Raw genomic sequence first — 19,833 nt, 5'->3', positions numbered from 1 at the left:
GCAAGCTTCCCGCCGAGCAGGGAGCCCAATGCGGGGCTCGATCCCAGGACCCTGGGATCATGACCTGAGCCGAAGGCAGATGCTGAACGACTGAGCCACCCAGGAGCTCCTTGTTATCTGTTTAATCCAAAACTCTTAGTCCTGATCAAAATACAATGTTGCCTAGGTTTGCTTATCTAACCACCCCCACCCCCATTGCAATTCTCTAGTGCAGTGTTTCTCAAAATACAGTACACATTCCACCGTTGGTGGTACTCCAGACCTCTTTAAATGGTGCATGGATGAACATTTTTATTTTAATGTGTTGAATTCAAAGATACCAGATCGCTTATTTGAAAATTAGGGCATTGGTTGGGACAGGATGGATTGTCAACAATGAAAATGGCCCTATTAAAACTTAGGGCAGAAGACATTTCTCCGTGGCCATGTTGACATGAGAAAGATGGGAAAGTTGGCACCATTTCTTGTACCCCATCCTTTATATTGCTTGGTTGGAAATAAAAATATTGGTCAAATGCCCTGAGGTGAGGAAGTGTAGAATTCAAGTCAGAAAAGTCAAAGATACAGCCAGAAGAAAGTATAGTAATAACTTCACTAAGTTTTAATGTCCAAAATCAGAAAATATTTAATTAATTCACAGAACTTGAGTTGGTTAGCATTGAATGTGCCAGTGGGCTTAAGACTGTAGCTTGAGAATACAGTGTGGAGCAAAAAAGAGGCAAGTTCCTCTTCTTCATAGCACTTGCTGTCTATTGGAAGAGACAACACACAGACCAAATACTCACCCGGATGTAGAAGTGTAACCCTGAGAAGTACAAAGGATCATACACAGGATAGATGAGAGCCTATATAATAGTGATTTGAGCTTGTGGGGAATAGGACAGCTTCTCTAAGGAAATGATGCTTGATTTGAGATCTGAAGGAGGAATAGGTGTTAACTTTGCAGGAAGGAAGGAAACACCTTTCTAGGCATGTGGGGGAATATCTTATGCCAAGGCCTTGGGAGGGAGCAGGAGAAGTAAAAGGAATGGACTGGCAGGCTCCACTGTGGGCAGGACTAGAAGAACATGGTTTAAGATGAAGCAGAAGTAGGAAGGAGCCAGTCTGTGCAGGGCTTTGTAGGTAGACCATGGGAAGGAGTTTTTTAGTAGGTGTTTTAAAATTATTATGTTTGGTTTTTAAATTAAAAATACAATATTTAACAATAACATTGTTTTCGTTATATTTACTTTTATAATTACCATATAGTTCTGGCAACTGGCACTTGTTTTTACTTAGAGTGAAAAAAGTTTTGGGGATGCCTGGGTGGCTCAGTTGTTTAAGTGTCTGCCTTCAGCTCAGGTCATGATCCCAGAGTCCTGGGATTGAGCCTCACAATGGGCTCCCTGCTCAGCGGGGAGCCTGCTTCTCCCCAGCCTGCCTCTCCCCCTGCTTGTACTCTCACGCTCTCTCTCTGGCAAATAAGTAAAATCTTTTTTAAAAAAAAGTTTTCTATTTAAGTGCATTTGAGTTTACAAAGGTGATACTTTAAAGAAAATTAATTAATAGATAATTGTACAGGAGATACAGGGATTTGGCATTCTCTAGAAAGCATGCAGTTGAGTGTGAATTCTTTATCCAGTCAGTTCTGTTTACCATGTGTAAATCCTAACTGTCCAAGGATCATTTGAATCTTTTAAGACTTAGGAAGAGTGACATTTTGGAGCAAGTACAGCATATGCCTAACTAGAGAAAAAAATTTAAAGCCACAAAATTATGGTGAAATTACCTTTACGTTAAATAACAGACTAAAAGATGTAATTATCTGGTTCATTTTTATTTTGAATTAATGGCTCTAGTCCATTAAGAACTGAGCAGATACCCTGGACTTAAGGGTTTGCCACCATTGATACTGTAGTAATTAACAAATCATTTCAAATGTCAAAATAGTCTGTGCCATCTTTTTCTTTGAAATGAAAAAGCAAAACAAATATACTTGATATGTTGGAAGCAAACTGAGAACATAACAGAGTGAGAGGTTGTAAAACTCTTTGCTTGGTACCAGGAGGGATAGGGTGTCTTGGAAGAGAGCACTGGGCTCGAGAGCCAGACAGGATCAACCTACTGTGGTCACTATTGTGCTGGGTACTTTTTAAAAAACTTACTGTGGAAAATTTCAAATGTATTCAAAGTAAGAGATTTTTAGGTTAAACCATCATGGCTCCTATCACCCAGTTTCAGCAATTACTAACTCAGGACTTACTGTCAGAGTCTCTCTCCCTATCCTATAACCAATTGGATTATATTGGAGCAAATCCTAAATATCATCATTTCAGCCTTCAGTCTTTCAATGCATATCTCTAAATTATGAGGACTCCTTTAAAGAACAAAACCACGGGGCCCCTGGGTGGCGCATTCACTTAAGCATCCGACTCTTGGTTTCAGCTCAGGTCACGATCTTAGAGTCGTGAGACCGAGCCCTATACATCAGGCTCCACGCTCAGTGAGGAGTCTGCTAAAGTTTCTCTCTTCCTCTGCCCCTCCCTGTGTGCACATGTGCTCTCTCTCTCAAATAAATAAATGAATCTTTAAAAAATAAAGAACAAAACCACAGTGCTATTTTCACACCTAAAAGAATTACTCCTTAACATCACCAAATATCCATTCAGTGTTTAAAATTTTCCTGTTATTTATTCCCTGATTGTTATTTATTGTGTGCACACACATAGTTAAAAAATTTTTAAATTGAAGTATAATTAACATACAATATTATCTTAGTTTCAGATGTGCAGCATATTGATTCAGTAGTTTTGTACATTACTAAATGCTTACTATGATAAGTGTAGTCATCATCTGTCACCAAACAATGTTATTACAGTATTGATTATATTACTTATGAGGCACTTAACATCTCCATGACTTATTTAAGAGTCTCTTTGTTTTGTTATTATCTCTCTCTCTGTTTGACTTACTACATTTAACATAATACTCTCTAGGTCCATACATGTCACAAATGGCAAGATCTCATTCTTTTTTATGGCTGAATAATATTCCATTGTGTATATATACCACATCTTCTCTTTCCATTCATCTGTGGACACTTGGGATGCTTCCGTACCTTCGCTATTGTAAATAATGCTGCAAAAACATAGAGGTGCATATTATCTTTTTGAATTAATGTCTTTGTTTTCTTTGGGTAAATACCCAGTAGTGGAATTACTGGATCATACAATGTTTTTACTTTTTAATTTTTTTTTTTTTTAAGATTTTTATTTATCTATCTGACAGAGAGAGGCAGCGAGAGAGGGAACACAAGCAGGGGGAGTGGGAGAGGGAGAAGCAGGCCTCCCGCGGAGCAGGGAGCCCGATGGCGGGGCTCGATCCCAGGACCCTGGGATCGTGACCTGAGCTGAAGGCAGCCACTTAACCGACTGAGCCGCCCAGGCGCCCCTCTACTTTTTAATTTTTTGATGAACTTCCATACTGTTTTCCACAGTAGCTGTACCAATTTACATTCTCATCAGCAGTGCATGAGTGTTCATTTTTCTTCATATCCTCACCAATGTTATTTCTTGTCTTTTTTATTCTAGCCACCTGACAGGTATCAAATGGTATCTCATTGTGGTTTTGATTTGCGTTTCTCTGATTATTAGTGATTTTGAGCATCTTTTAATGTGTGTGTTGGCCACACATATGTCTTTGGAAAAATGCTTATTCAGGTCCTCTGCTTATTTTTTTGCTTGGATTATTTGTGGTTTTGAGTTGTATAAGTTCTCTATAGATTTTGGATATTAACCCTTATCAAATATATATTTGCAAATATCTTCTCCCATTCAGTGGGTTGCCTTTTTGTTTTCTTGATGATTTCCTTTGCTGTGCAAATGCTTTTTATTTTTGTGTGGTCCCAGTAGTTTATTTTTGCTTTTGTTACCCTTGCCTGAGGACACATATCTAGAAAAATGTTGCTAAGGCAGATGTCAAGAAAATTATTACCTAGGTTTTCTTTTAGGAGTTTTATGACTTCAGGTCTCAAACTGAGGTATTTAATTCACTGTGAGTTTATTTTTATGTATAGTGTAAGAAAGTCCAATTTCACTTTGTGTGTGTGTGTGTGTGTGTGTGTGTAGCTGTCCTGTTTTCTCAGCACTATTTGTTGAAGAAACTGTCTTTTCTCCATTGTATATTCTTTCTTTGTAGTAGGTTAATTGACCATATAAGCATGGGTTTATTTCTGGGCTATTCTGTTGTATTCATTTATGTGTCTGTTTTTGTGCCAGTACCATACTGTTTTGAATACTACAGCTTTGTAGTATATTTTGAAATCTGGGATAACTTCAACTTTGTTATTCTTTCTCAAGATCACTTTGGATGTTTGGGGTCTCATGTGGTTCCATATAAATTTTAGGATTATTTATTCTAGTTCTGTGGTAAATGCTGTTGGTATTTTTATAGAGATTGCATTGAATCTGTAGATTACTTCAGGTAGTATGAAAAAGTTAACAATATTGATTCTTTCAATCCATAAACATGGCATATTTTTCCATTTGTTTGTGTTATTTCAATTTCTTTCGTCAGTGTTTTATAGTTTTCAGAGTACAGGTCTTTCACCTCCTTGTTTAAGCTTATTCCTAGGTTTTTTTGTTTTTTATTTTTTGTTTTTAAAATGGTGGTTGCCAAGGGGTTACCAAAGGGCCAGAGGGAGGAGGATAGGAAGTTACTGTATAATGGGTACAGAGTTGTTGTTTTTTAGGGCGGAAATTTTTTTTTTATAGTTTAATGTATTTTATTATTTATTTATTTATTTTTTAAAAGATTTTATTTATTCATGAGAGACAGAGGAGGAGAGAGAGAGAGAGAAGCAGAGGGAGAAGCAGGCTCCCAAGGAGCAGGAAGCCCGATGCGGGACTCGATCCCAGGACCCCGGGATCATGACCTGAGCCGAAGGCAGACGCTTAACCATCTGAGCCACCCAGGCACCCAGTTTAATGTATTTTAATAGCAAATTTACAGGAACAGCACAGAAGACAGACAACATTAAAAACATGTACTTGCATGTAGGACAACTCAGTTAGAAAAGTACAGCGAATGGATGGATCTCCTGTATGATAAAAATGCTACAAACACCATTTAGTTGCCATCAGTAAGAAATTTACTTGTTTTAAAAAAATCCAAATGCTGGCATTGTCCAGAAAAATTTAACAGGTTTATTTATAATTGTTATAAAGTTGAACTGCTGAAACGTGTTCACTGAAACATTTTGACTTGCATTAATGCTTTATGTCCCCGCATTTATATTAAAAATTCACACACAGGGCGCCTGGGTGGCTCAGATGGTTAAGCATCTGCCTTCGGCTCAGGTCATGATCCCAGGGTCCTGGGATTGAGTCCCACATCGGGCTCCCTGCTCCTTGGGAGCCTGCTTCTCCCTCTGCTTCTCTCTCTCTCTCCCTCTCTCTCCCTCTGTCTCTCATGAATAAATAAATAAAATCTTAAAAAAAGAAATTCACAAATGACAATGGAAAACCTGCCAATACCTGATTTCTGTCCCCTATTTTTCCACTTGCAATCATATACTTAGGTACCTTTTGACCCCATGGAAAAAAAATATCTAACGTTCAGAACTACCAATAACAGGAAGAAGAGAAATTTTTTTTTTTTTTTTAAAGAATGAAATGTTTTCCATCATAGTGGATTCTTAAGCACGTTCTCCACGTATGCGGTGTGCTAGCTGGATGTCTTTTGGCATAATCGTGACACATTTGGCATGGATAGCGCACGGGTTGGTGTCTTCAAAGAGGCCCACCAGATAGGCCTCGCTTGCCTCCTGCAAAGCACCAATAGCCGCGCTCTGGAAGCGCAGATCTGTTTTGAAGTCCTGAGCAGTTTCTCGCACCAGACGCTGGAAAGGAAGTTTGCGGATCAGAAGTTTGGTGGACTTCTGATAACGTCTAATTTCACGGAGTGCCACAGTACCAGGCCTGTAACGATGAGGTTTCTTCACCACTCCAGTAGAGGGCGCACTCTTGGAGCGGGCTTCGTAACCAGTTGCTTCCTCGTGCTTTACCACCGGTTGGTTTGCGGGCAGTCTGCTTTGTAGGAGCCATGGTACAGAAACTCCCTTACTTACCCCCCTTCTCCTTGGCCTGGAGCTCGGCGAGCTAGAGGCGGCGCTGGCGTTTGCGAGCGACGGCCGAAAATTTTTTTTTTAGTAATCTCCACAACCCCAAGATCAAGAGTTGCATGCTCTACCAACATGTGCTCCAGTATTTTTTTATTATTGATGCAGTTGTAAATGGGATTATTTTCTCCTCTTTCTGCTACTTCATCATTAGTGTATAGCAATGCAACAGATTTCTGTATATTAATTTGTATCCTACAGCTTTACTGAATTTATCAGTTCTGATAGTTTTTTGGTGGAGTCTTTAGCCAAATATGGTATCATGTCATCTGCAAATAGTGCCGTTTTTACTTCTTTCTTACCAGTTTGGATGCCTTTTATTTCTTTTTCTTGTCTGATTACTGTGGCTAGGACTTCCAGTACAATATTGAATAAAAGTAGCAAGAGTGGACATCTTTGTCTTGTTCCCAATCTTAGAGAAAAAGCTCGGTCTTTCAGTATTGAGTATGATGTTAGCTGTAGGTTTTTCCTATGTGACCTTTATTATATTGAGGTATGTTCCCTCTAAATCCCCTTTGTTGAGAGTTTTTAGCATGGATGGATATTGTATTTTGTCAAATACACTGGCATCCGCTGAGATGATAATATAGTTTTTATCCTTTCTCTTGTTAATGTGATGTATCATGCTGATTGATTTACAGATATTGAACACCCTTGCATCCCTGGAATAAATCCTACTTGATTGTGGTAGATGATTCTTTTTAATGTATTGTTGAATTCAGTTTGCTCGTATTTTGTTGAGGGTTTTTGCATCTTTGTTCATCAGATATACTGGCCTGTAGTTGTCCTTTTTTGTAGTGTCTTTATCTGGTTTGGTATCAGGGTAATGCTGGCCTCATAGTGAATTGGAAGCTTTTCTTCCTCTCTTATTTTTTTGGAATAGTTTGAGAATAGGTGTTAACTCTTCTTTTATATATATATATATATATATATATATATATTTTTTTTTTTTTTTTTTTTTTTTTTAATTTGACAGAGAGAGGGAGGGAGAGCACAAGCAGGGGGAGCAGCAGGCAAGGGAGAAGCAGGCTTCCCGCTGAGCAGGGAGCCCGATGTGGGGCTTGATCCCAGGACCCTGGGATCACCTGAGCTGAAGGCAGACACTTAACCAACTGAAGCACCCAGGCACCTGTTAACTCTTTAAATGTTGGTTGAATTGACCTGTGAAGCCGGTTGGTCCTTGAATTTTGTTTTTTGGGAGTTTTTTTTATTACTGACTGAATATCATTAGTAGTAATCCGTCTGTTCAGATTTACTATTTGTTCCTGATTTTATTTTGGAAGATTATATGTTTCTAGGAATTATCTGCTTTCTAGGTTGTCTGATTTGTTGGCATATATATTTTCATAATATGTCTTATTATCCTTTTTTTTTTTTTTTAAGATTTTATTTTTTGCCAGAGAATGAGACAGCAAGAGAGGGAACACAAGCAGGGGGAGTGGGAGAGGGAGAAGCAGGCTTCCTGCCGAGCAGGGAGCCCAATGCAGGGCTGGATCCCAGGATCCTGGGATCACGACCTGAGCGGAAGGCAGACAGACGCTTAACGACTGAGCCACCCAGGCGCCCCTCTTATAATCCTTTGTATTTCTGTGGTGTTGATTATTTCTCTTCCTTCATTTCTGATTTTGAGTCCTATCTCTTTTTTGTTGTGATGAGTCCGGCTAAAGGTTTATCAATTTTGTTTTATCTTTTCAAAGATTCAGTTCCTGGTTTCATTGATCTTTTCTGTTTGTTTTATTTCAAGTCTCTGTTTCATTTATTTCTGATCTAATCTTTATTATTTCCTTCTAGCTTTGGGCTCTGTTCTTTTTCTAGCTTTCACGTGTTAAGGTTAGGTTGTTGAGTTTTTTGTTTTTTCAGATAAACCCGTTTTGTTATGAACTTCTCTCTCAGAATTGTTTTTGCTGCATCCCTCAAAATTTGGACTGTTGTGTTTTCACTTTCATTTATCTCCACGCATTTTTTTTTTTATTTCTTGGTTGATCCATGGATTGTTTAGTAGCATGCTGTTTAGCCTCCATGTAGTTTGTGTTCTTTTTAGACTCGTTGAATGTGTCATTCAAAGCCAGTTTCCTTGTTGATTTTCTGTTTAGGTGATCTATCCATTGATGTAAGTGGGGTGTGAAAGTCCCCTACTATTTTTTTTTACTGTCAATTTCTCTCTTTATGTATTTGGTGCTTTTATGTTGAGTGCATAGATATTTACAATTGTTATATCCTCTCGTATTGTTCCCTTTATCATTATGTAGTGCCCTTCTTTGTCTCTTGCTACAGTCTTTGTTTTAAAGTCTATTTTGCCTGATATAAGTGTTGTTACCCTGGCTTTTTTTTACCCCTTCCACTTGCATGGTGTGTTTTTCCAGCCCTTCACTTTCAGTCTGCACATCTCAGTCTGAAATGAGTCTCTTGTAGGCACCATATAGGTGGGTCTTTTTTTTTTTTTAAGATTTTATTTATTTATTTGACAGAGAGAGACACAGCAAGAGAGGGGACACAAGTAGGGGGAGTGGGAGAGGGAGAAGCAGGCTCCCCGCTGAGCAAGGAGCCCGATGTGGGGCTCGATCCCAGGATCCTGGGATTATGACTCGAGCTGGAGGCAGACACCTAATGACTGAGCCACCCAGGCGCCCCCCCACCCTTTTTAATCCATTCAGTCATCCTGTCTTTTGATTGGAGCATTAAGTCCATTTACATTTAAAGTAATTGTTGATAGGTATGTATTTATTGCCATTTACTATTTATTTTCCAATTTTTTTTTAAAGATTTTATTTATTTGAGAGAGAGCATGAGAGAGGGGAGGTCAGAGGGAGAAGCAGACTCCCTGCTGAGCAGGGAGCCTGATGCGGGACTTGATCCTGGTACCCCAGGATCATGACCTGAGCCAAAGGCAGTCGCTCAACCAACTGAGCTACCCAGGCGCCCTGTTCTCCAATTGTTTTTGTAGTCCTTCTCTGTTACTTTCTTCTTGCTCTCTTCCCTTGTGTTTAGATGGCTTTCTTTAATGTTAGGCTGGAATTCCTTTCTCTTTATTTTGATGAAATAAAGTAACTCTTTTCTCAAGTCCAGTGAGTATCTTTATGATCATTACTTTAAATTTTTTATCAGGCATATTGTTTATCTCTGTTTCTTTTAACTCTTTTGCTGTGATCTTGTCCTGTTCATTTGGGACATATTCCTCTGTCTCCTCATTTTACCTAACTCTCAGTGTTTGTTCGTTTGTATGTATTAGAGAGGTCTGCTCTGTCTCCTGGTCTTAAAAGTAGTGGCCTTGTGTAGAAGAGGTCCTGTGGTGCCCTGTAGTGTAATGCTCCCTTATCACCAGAGCCAGGTGCTCCAGGGGTGTCTCCTATGTATGTGGGCTTTATGCACCCTACTGTTGCGGCTGAGGCCCATTTGACTTCAACCCAGTTGACTGCAGGATCCCACTTTTCCTGCTGTGGGTTCACTGGACAGAGTTTGGTCCCTTCACTGTTGAGGGTTCTGTCTGAGGCCTCTGCAGATAGGCAGGGTCAGTAATCTTGCTAGCTGTCTGCACTTAGTCTCTCTGCCCCAGCGGCAGGCCCACCAAAGGCTTTCTTTGTGCTCGGCCACCTGAGAGGTTTTGGTTGGTAGGTGGGTCAGCAGTCAGAGCAGATGTCTGCAGTTTGTCTGTCTGTCACAATTGTGGACACACTGATGGGCAGGATTTTTCTCCCTGCACGGCCAGCTAAAAGGCTTGCTGCTGGAAGTGTGCACGCTGGTGTGTGTGGTTATCTCCCTCCTCCCCAGAGTAGGAGTCACTTTGGAGTAGCTTCAGTCTCTGGTGGGGCTGCTTGCAAGGTGTGGTGGGGCATGAGCTGCCTTGGAGGGGTGCCTTCTGAGGTATGCAGATGGGATAGGGCATGTTTGCTGGAAAAACACAGAGGTGTGACACATGGTGCTAATAAGGTTAGCACTGGCTCCTGCAAGTGTCCAGCTCTGTAGGCTGGGGAAAAGGAAGAGAAATGGCACCTGCCATCACTTCTGTTCTTGGAGAAGTCTCTCAAAAATCCCTGTCCTTTTAGTAAATAAAGTTATCTCCTTCTCATATACCCCAGGCACTTTTCAAACTACTGCTTCTATGCTGTGTCTCAGGCAGGGTTACTTATGCTGATTATTTAATGATGGGGACTCCATTTCCCATCTCCCTCCAGCTCTCCCAGAGTTAAGCCCAGATTTTAAAGTACCCTAAGCCCCACCGATTTTTAAAGCTCCCAGAGTTAAGCCCCACTGGTTTTCAAAGCCAGATGTGGAGACTTGTCTTCTCAGTGTCAGTCCCCAGTGCATGGGATGTCTGGTGTGGGGTATGATCCTCTTGCTTCTCTGTGCTTGTGGTGTCTCTCCTGTTTGTGGTTAGTCTCCCCAGGGGTGTGGGTTTTCTGCCACCTCTCTGCTCCTCCTACCCTTTTCAAGGTGGCCTCCTCTCTGTGAAGGTCTGTTCTGCCAGTCTTTTTTTTTTTTTTTTTTTTAAGATTTTATTTATTTGATAGAGCGAGAGAGCACAAGCAGGGGGAATAGCAGAGGGAGAGGGAGAAGCAGGCTCCCCGCCAAGCAGGGAGCCTGATGTGGGGCTTGATCCCAGGACCCCGGGATCATGACCCCAGCCGAAGGCAGATGCTTAACCATCTGAGCCACCCAGGTGCCCGTGTTCTGTCAGTCTTGAGGTCATGTTCAGAGTTAGTTGCAAAGATGAGCTCAGGATCCTTCTACTCTGCTGTCTTCCTCATAATGCGCACATATACATTTTTCAACAGTTTGTTGAGCCAGGATCCAAGTAAGAGACATATATGTAGGCTCTTTCTCTTCACCTTTCCCCCCACCCTTTGTTTTTACCTAATTAGTTTTTAATCTTCACTGTAACTGTGAACAAGATAGTATTAGTTCTGTTTACAAAGGAGGAAACTGAAGTCCTGAGAGGTTAAGGAATTTGCTTAGCATCACAGAGTTAGTGAGTGCGTTTGGATGAAAATCAGCCCAAGCTTATCTGTCTCCAAAGCCTGTGTGCCTTTCTGGAGTTAAAAGACTGAATTTGGGTGCCTAGGTGGCTCATTCGGTTAAGTGTCCCGACTCTTGGTTTCAGCTCAGGTCCCGATCTCAGGGTATGAGAACAAGCCCTGTGTCGGGCTCTGTGCTGGGCGTGGAACCTGCTTAAGATTCTCTCTCTCCCTCTGCCTTCCCCCCCCCTTGAAAAAAAAAAAAGACTTTGGATTCAAACTCTGGCAAAACAGAGGCTTTTTTCCCATGCCATGCTACAAGCTGTCTGACCTCCCTCACCCAAGTGTTTACAGTCCAAGGATCCCTGAATTAGGTAGCTAAGGAGCATACTAATTTTTGTCTTGTTGCTTATATAAGAGGAACTTTGGGTTCATCTACCCCAGGGAGTGAGAGGAAATCAGGGGGTGTTCGTCCAACAGCTCCCAATTTAACAAGAGCAGCTCCAGATCTATCTGCTGCTTCTAATATCTCTCCTAAGTTCTGAGGTTGCAGCCATGGTGTACTAGCAAGTTCTACAGCTCTTAAGGTCAAGAACTGCACTGTTCATTGTGGTACCCACTAGCCACGGGGGATATTTCCATTTTAATTTAAATTATTTAAAATTAAGTAAAATTGAAAATCAGTCCCTCAGTCCCACTGGCCACATTTCAAATGCTTAGTATTCACATGTGGCTAATGACAACCGTATTGGATTGTGCAGATACAGAACACGTCCACCATTGCAGAACGTGGTTAGTACTGAAACGTAATGTGTGGAGGTAGTCAGCTATGTTTCAACCTCATGTTAAAATTGGAGGACCAGCTTCTTGTTACTCCTTTCAGAGTGATCTCAGGATTTTAAATTACGAAGTTTGAGAGTGGGGGTGGGAAAATGCCAGGCTTTGGGACCCTAAATAATGAGCATTTTGTGAGGTTAGAACAGTGAAAATAAGGGGAAGGATTACTAATAGCTAAAACAAAATCTGGTGCCTTTTTTCCACCTGCCAGACCCACAGTCCGCACAAAATCGCAAGGATTGCCAGAAACCCTGGATGAATGATTGCTTTTATTTGTAGAAATGTAAATTAATCCCACCACAAGCTCTCCATATTAGTTGAGTGATTGGCTTCAGTTGGGGTCTAAAAGGTAAGGGGGTGTTCATTTGTTTTGATCTGAGTGTAATGGTTACTCTAGAGCTGGACTCTAGATTTGTGAATTCTATTTTAACTCTTTAGTTTTTGTATCCCCTTATTGGGGTGCTGTCAGAAAGAGAGCCAGACATATGTTAAAGGTAGCAAGACAGATTTCATTCAGACTAATGAATGCAGTGGGGAAGAGAGACTGTAACACAAATTGAGTTCAAATCTACTGAAACAAAAGGTGAGAACCTTTTTAAATGCTGGGATGTGCTAAAGGAAAAGTACTGAAGATGTTAGGTTGGGAGGTTGGTCAATGTGATTAGGCCATCTGTGTTTGCTAATTGATGTTTATCAAAGTTAGACTTCTGCTGTCCCACAGAGACTGGGAGACAAGGGCCCTATTCTTCCTGATGATTAATTACATTTCAAAGGGATGGCTCCCAGGTTCTTGAGAAAAGACATTTCTGGGTTGTAGAAGATTTATATCTCAAAGATCAGAGAAGGGATTTATAACTGCAAGTTTTCTAAAGTAAATGCTCTAAGCAAAGTGAAATCAGGGACCTGTAGTCAGGTTTTAGCTGGAACAAACGGTAAATTTTTTTGGCAGCTTTGAGCCTTTTCAGGCAGGCATTTTCAGGGGGCTAGGGTCATCCTAGGGACATGGCCTTCAGCTGATAAAAGCTGTACTAGAATTTGGTTATGTCTCTTAGTTGTGTGACGGGTGATGGAGTTGTTTGTCCTGAGAGTTGGCAGGTCTCAGTACCTGGATAACATTTTATATACAAAATTTCATGACCTGGACATTCTGGGGGATGGTGAGGCTGGAATTTAATCCCATCTTGGGAAGAGGACAAGAATCTTCAATGAAGGGAATAATAAGGCATTGTTTGGGGGGCTTTTTGCAAACAAAATAAGAGGGGAGCTTATTTAGGAAGTTGACTTACAGGACCTGAGAAAGCAGCCCTGGATTTTATTTTGTTATTTAACTCCAAAATGAATGGTATGAACCAGTGTAATCCACAGGAAGGTGAGAGATCGCTGATAACTGTAAACATATAAAAAAGCTTCTTGGAAGAGGTAGAACTTGAGCTGAGCCTTGAAGAATGATGGGTGGGCTTTTCTTGGTTTAGCGTCTTAATTATGGTATTTCTATGAAACCCCATCTGATTTCCATGGAAATAAATTATAATCTCATGATTGAATTATTTATTTTTAAATATTTGATTTTTCTTTTTCTAATTTTCTTTTTTTTTTTTAAGATTTTATTTATTTAACAGAGAGAGAGAGAGAGAGCAGAAGCAGAGGGAGTGGAAAAGGGAGAAGTAGGCTCCCCGCTGAGCAGGAGCCTGATGCAGGGCTTGATCCCAGGACGCTGGGATCATGCCCTGAGCAGAAGGCAGACGCTTAACAACTGAGCCACCGAGGTGCCCCTAAATACTTGATTTTTCTTTAAAAACACTGCCCAAAGTAGGTATTTCTCTCACTTTTTGACTCTAGATTTCTGGATTGATTTTCAACCAGATCTCTTCAGATTAACATGTTCTAAAGAGCCTCTACATTTTTGCACAGTCAATTCTCTGTCTAAAATCTTCCAGCCCCCACCCTCATATTGCCCCTTCAGGGAGTTGTTTATCCTTTGAGACCCAGATGAAGTAGCACATTTTCTTTGCTCCCATGGTACAGTATTTTCTGTTTTTTCTGTCCTACTATAGCTTAGTCGGTTTGTTGTAATTCGTTTGTAATGTCAACCCCCTAGTATAGCGTCTGCCCCCTAGAAGATACCTAATGTTTGATTAAATAGATGTGGTTAATATCATAAGCTCTGAAATATGTTTTCCAGTGTTAAGAACTCAAGCTGTCTTATGTGCATAGGTATAATACATATTTGTTAATTGAATTTTTATTTGTTCTTAGATGGCATTAAGAGGATCTGCGCCAGTGACAATTATACCTCTTCCTGGAGAGCAAGTACAGGTTCAGGGGGTCATCCAGACAGCTCAGTCTTCTGTAATTCACCCACCACACGTGCAAACGGTACAAAAATTCAAAGACTTAGTGTTTGAGAGAGGGGACTTTTATACCCTGAGTCTTTGGACACATTGAAGTTGCTATAGTACAATATCATAAACCAAGATAATAAAATTGTCTTAGAAATTAGACTATAGGACAAATGAGGCAAATAGAAAAGTTTGAGAATTTCTAGTTTCATGTATAGACTACCCAGTGAAAAAGTAAGACAATTTGGGGGGAAGTTATTGTTGGGAAATGAGACTTCCTTAAGGGAAAGCACCTTTTTGTCCCAGTGGTATCTTTCAGGAAAAGGAGAATTCTGAAGCAAGGGCGATGGTATTGGTGTCAGCAAAGTAATAAAAGTGCCTGCCTTATGCTTTGTGGAGGTTAAATAAGAGAGTTCTCTCATAGTAGAGGCAAGTTCTTATTTAGATCTGTCTACTTTCTTATTACCACCTGACAGCAGTAGAAAGGAAAGCGATCCTGGGTTCTTTTTCTTTCTACTCTTTCTCCCCATTTTATCTTCTGGCTCCTGTGAGTCTTAGAATGCCTTTGGTCATCCCTCATTTTTTCCTGCTCTTTATAAAGTATCTGGCAGTGTTGTCTGCTCTACAGCTGTGTCTTTAATGTGTTTTCCTGTATGAAAGGTGGCTACTGCATGGATTTTTGAGTTTTTATATGAAGATTTTACTCTTACTTGCCAGTGCTCTCATTAAAGAGAAATACTTGATCTTAGATACATAAGTAATCTCTTAGTTCCAGAAATCATTTTCTTGAGTTCAGTGGGAGACTTGGGAGTAAATTTAGGGACAGTGAAAATAGTTAAAGGTTTAGGTTAGATTGGTGTATCCATGATGCTTGAGGATATATTATAATATCCGTTACTATTTCTTAATTATTACAGGTCGTGACCAGTTCATCCTTTTTTGCAAAAAGATACAGATTTAATATAAGGTATAAATAAGTAGTTGTACACCAGAACTTGTTTTTGAAGGAGATTATAGAATATAAAACAGATTTCTCTGGAAACTTAAGATCTAAGTCTGATTCCTTTAGGGGAAAGCTTTCTATAGATACTAATGTAGAGCAATGACTTGTTATGTCCTTTCTAGAAGCCTGTTTGGGTTATTTTATTTTTTAAAATAAAGATGAAACTGGGGGAAAAAAAATAAAGATGAAGTCAGGTGTCACAGTGCAACTTTGGACAAATGGAAATTTTAATATATTTTAAAAATTGAAAATAACTTGTTTTCTTAATAGTAAGATACCATTATAACTTAAAACTTGCATGTGGTTATTGTGTTGACATAATTTTAAAGGGCTTATTATTAATAGTTACCATTTAATATGTGTTGCTATATGCCATGCACTTAAGTGCTCTCCATGTATTAACTATTTAATTGTAAAGTGAGATAAACCCTAATAATTAGTACAGATTTCTAAATTACATGTTTATACCCGCCCTTGCAAGTGACCTCCATCTTGATAAACCTAATGATCTGTTCTCAGTCCTTGTTCACTTTACCTGTTAGCATCACTTGCCATAGTTGATCATTCTTTTTTAAAGATTTTATTTGTCAGAGAGAGAGAGAGTGCGTGCGTGCACAGAAGCAGGGGGAGTGGCAGGCAAAGGGAGAAGCAGGCTCCCCACTGAGCAAAGAGCCCGATGTGGGATTCAGTCCCAGGACTCTGGGATCATGACCTGAGCCAAAGGCAGACGCTTAACTGACTGAGCCACCCAGGTGTCCCAATCATTCTTTTTAATACACTGGTTTTGCTAGCTCTCTAGGACACGTCATTTATCTGGTATTCTTCCTGTCTCAGTGGTGGCTTGTTCTCGGTCTTACTTGCTGGTTCCTCCCCTTCCTCCCAACCTGTTAATGTTAGAGTGTAGTGTTCCTGGGTTTTATCGTTTGTCCTCTTCTCTGTATATTGAGCTCATCCAATCTTACGGCTTTAAGGATTATCTAAATAGCTGTGACTCCCAAGTTTATATGTCAGCTCTTCCCTGACTCAAAGGCTTGTATATTTAGCAGTCTCTGCCATGTTATTATCTAATAATTTGATAATAGTTGGATTTCTAATAGCATTTCAAAGTTAGCATGTCCAGAATCCAAATCAGATTATTGATTTAAAAAAAAAAACTGAGTAATGTGCATCAGTTTAGAAATAGGGTGGAAATCAGAGACTGGTCTTTATAACTCTAGTAAAATAGTATTGCTTTATTTTAGGGACTTTCTTCTTAGTTCTGAGCATGCTGTATCGTATGTTCCTTTAAGTAGTTTGGGCCTCTGAAATAAATGTTGCTTTTTCTTTTGTTCCTTTCTTTTAGACCTTAGATTTAATGACAAATGAATTTGGGTGGCAGGAGACAGATCATATTTTCTGAAAGTAAAAATTAAATTGTTTTCCATCTGCATTGTTCATCACCGTAAAACCAGTTCTGTTTTCCAGGTATCATCTTTATCAGAAAGTGAGGAGTCTCAGGACTCATCAGACAGTATAGGCTCCTCACAGAAAGCCCACGGGATTCTAGCACGGCGCCCATCTTACAGGTGAGTACTCGTGTTTCAAATCCTACATGTGTTATATTATACTGATGAGTTGGAATGGTGCTGTGCAAAACAAACTATATAAGGAGGGAGCATGTGTCTGTATAGGACGGGAAATGTTAAGAGAGATAGATTTGAGCCAGATTATGAAGGGCCTAAATTGCTGTCCTGAAGAGGAATTTAGTCTTATCTTCTGGCAAAGTACTAGATTCCCATATTTACTTTTAGATAGTTAACTTTAATAGCAACATGAAAGAAGGACTGTAGATTTAAGGACTTGAACTAGCTTGTCTTCCCTTTCCTAGCTTCTTTACTGAAACACATTTTTCTGCATTGTGTGTAACTCCTGCACATACTTTAAGCCTTATTTCCTCCTGGAAGTCTTCTGATTACTTTCTTTCCAACTCCCAAGACCAAGTTAGGTCTTTCTTCTGTGGCATTCTTTTTACTGATCCCTGTTATAGTATTTATCTCATCCTGTTGGAATTCCAGTTAATAATACATGAGCCAGGGGCATCTGGCTGGCTCAGTCAGAAGACCATGCGACTCTTGATCTGGGGGGTTGTGAGTTCAAACCCCATGTTAGGTAAAGAGATTACTAAAAAGAAATAAACTAAAAAAAAAAAAAAAACACAGGCCATGCTCTTAAATAATTTTTTGCATTGCAGAGTGACTATGCAAGAGTAGATGCTCAATTATTACTTGTTGAACGAAACATCTAGAAGGTAGGAGGAAAGGGAGACAGAAAAGGATGAAATGCTATCTTTGAAAGCATATAAACAAACGCAGTAAGATTTTAGATATTATAAGAGAACTCTGTATAGGGTATAGTCATTCCTGCCTGGTTGGAATAAATAGGAAAGACTTCATAAAAGATGTCATTTGGATCACCACCAATCTGAAAGATTTTGTGAGATAGGGGCAGGAAGGGGTTTGGTAGCAGGAAAAGAGCTTAGGCTGAGGGACAGTGTAATCAAAGTATGATATGAAAGAGGTTGGCCTGTTTTCAAAATTGGGAACTTAAGGAAGAGGAGGTTTAGGAAGAAAAGGTAAACAAGAGCCAAATTTCTTAAAACCTTAGTACCATGTTAAGGAATTTGGACTCTATTGAATAAACAGTTAATGAACAAACAAATTTTGTGAATTCTGGCGGGGGTGGGGGTGGTTAAAAAGAAACCCTACTAAAATGAGCTCATAACCTGAAATTATAAAAAGCTGAAACAAATCCATTTTTAGCACGCAGCAGGAGATACAATAAATAGAATGAAACCACTGTAGAACTTCAGATAGTAAAATTACCAGGAACTATAAGTGTAATTAAAATTGAAAGACATAAAGAAGGAATCAAAACCCTCATACTAGAATAAGACACTGGGGGGATTTAAGAAAAAACAGTAAAACTTCTGGAAATGAAAAATGTAATTGCTAAAAACTGTTGAGGAATTTTAAGTGTTATACGGCAGACTAGGTATAATTGAGAGAATTAGGGACCTGGGAGCTACAGTTCCTAGTAAATGACCTAGAATGTCGAAGAACACTGCCAGCAGCTTTTCTCTAATGACTGAAATTTCTAAGACATGAATCTGTCAGCTTCAGAAAGCAAGGTCCCAAACAAGATAAATTAAAATAAACCTAAATCTAGATGTAACTTATTAGGTAAAACTGGAGAACACCAAAGATAACAATAAGCTTCTAAAGAAAAAAGATTACCCTAGAAAAGAATGACCATTAGACTTAACAACAGGTTTTGAATGTTAGTATTAAAAGGCAATGGACTAGAAAAAATATATATATTTTTAAAAGATTTTCCATTTATTTGAGAGAGAGAGAGCACGTGCACGTGCATGCACAGGCAGGGTGGGGGGAGGGACAGAGGGAGAAACAGACTTCCTGCTGAGCAGGCAGCCTGACATGGGGCTCGATTCCAGGACCCTGGGATCATGACCTGAGCCAAAGGCAGATACTTAACCGACTGAGCCACCCAGGTATCCCTAGGAAATCTTTAAATGACAAGAGAAAGTGACTGTCAGTCTGGAACTTTATACCCAACTGAACAATCACTCAAAAATAATGGTGAAATAAAAATCATTTCAAACTGATTTAAGACATTACTAAAGGGTATACCTCGGGAAGAAGAAAATTCCATCCAAATGGAAGGAATGTGAATATAAGAAAAAATGGTGAACTAACAAATGCACTGACTTTTGACTTTTTAGAAAGATAATAATGATCAGTTTAGGTAGTTTAAAAACAAAATGCAGGGCCCCTGGGTGGCGCAGTCAGTTAAGCGCCCGACTCTTGGATTTCGGCTCAGGTCGTGATCTCAGGGGTCATGAGGTTGAGCCCCGTGTAGGGCTCAGCGCTGAGTCTGCTTGGGAGTCTCTCTCCCTCTCCCTCTGCTCCTCCTCCTCGTGTTCTCTCTCAAATAAATAAATAAATCTTTCTTAAAAATCCAGAGACTTATACCAGGCAGCAATATGTGCTTACTTATATGGTATTGATTAGACTTAACCTTAGATTGTTGGATGAAATCTCCAAACAAGGGGGCTTATCCAACACAAAACAGCTCCTGGATAAAATACTTGTTAATGTATTGTGCATTTATAGGAAGTAATAGAAATATCACCTTCCTGTAGTAAATAGAAAAACCATATTCATAATGTTAAAATTTAGTCTAATTGGCTTTATTAAGTAATTCATGAACTGGGCAGCATCCCATTTAGCAAGTAGAAGGGAGCTTTGAGGAGCTATACAAAATGGAAGGTTTCAGGGGCGCCTGGATGGCTCAGTCTGTTAAGCATCCGATTCTTGATTTCAGCTCAGGTCTTAATCTCAGGACCATGAGTTCAAGCTCTGCATTGGCCCCATGCCTGGGCATGGAGCCTGCTTAAAAAAAAGGGGGTGGGAAGCAAAATGGAAGGTTTTTATATGGGAAGGAGGATAGGGCAAGAGTTAAAAGTAAAAGGATTGTTCCAGTCAAGGT

At 39.8% G+C, this 19,833-nt stretch overlaps 1 protein-coding gene across 5 annotated transcripts in view; it reads left to right on the top strand.

Moving 5' to 3' along the window:
• ATF1 (activating transcription factor 1) overlaps positions 1-19,833 on the top strand; it is an 86,211-nt gene that overhangs the window by 37,359 nt on the left and 29,019 nt on the right. For 3 of the 5 annotated variants that reach the window (XM_027593363.2, XM_027593360.2, XM_027593362.2), the window contains 2 exons: positions 14,203-14,322; positions 16,753-16,853. In XM_027593363.2, the coding sequence (XP_027449164.1) occupies positions 14,203-14,322; positions 16,753-16,853 (221 nt within the window). The remainder of the gene's footprint in view (positions 1-14,202; positions 14,323-16,752; positions 16,854-19,833) is intronic. The other 2 variants (XM_027593365.2, XM_027593364.2) reach the window with 1 other exon arrangement.

Source organism: Zalophus californianus, chromosome 9 (genome assembly GCF_009762305.2).
Source record: "Zalophus californianus isolate mZalCal1 chromosome 9, mZalCal1.pri.v2, whole genome shotgun sequence".
Taxonomy (NCBI): Eukaryota; Metazoa; Chordata; class Mammalia; order Carnivora; family Otariidae; genus Zalophus; species Zalophus californianus.
This window is presented reverse-complemented; position numbering and strand designations above follow the sequence as displayed.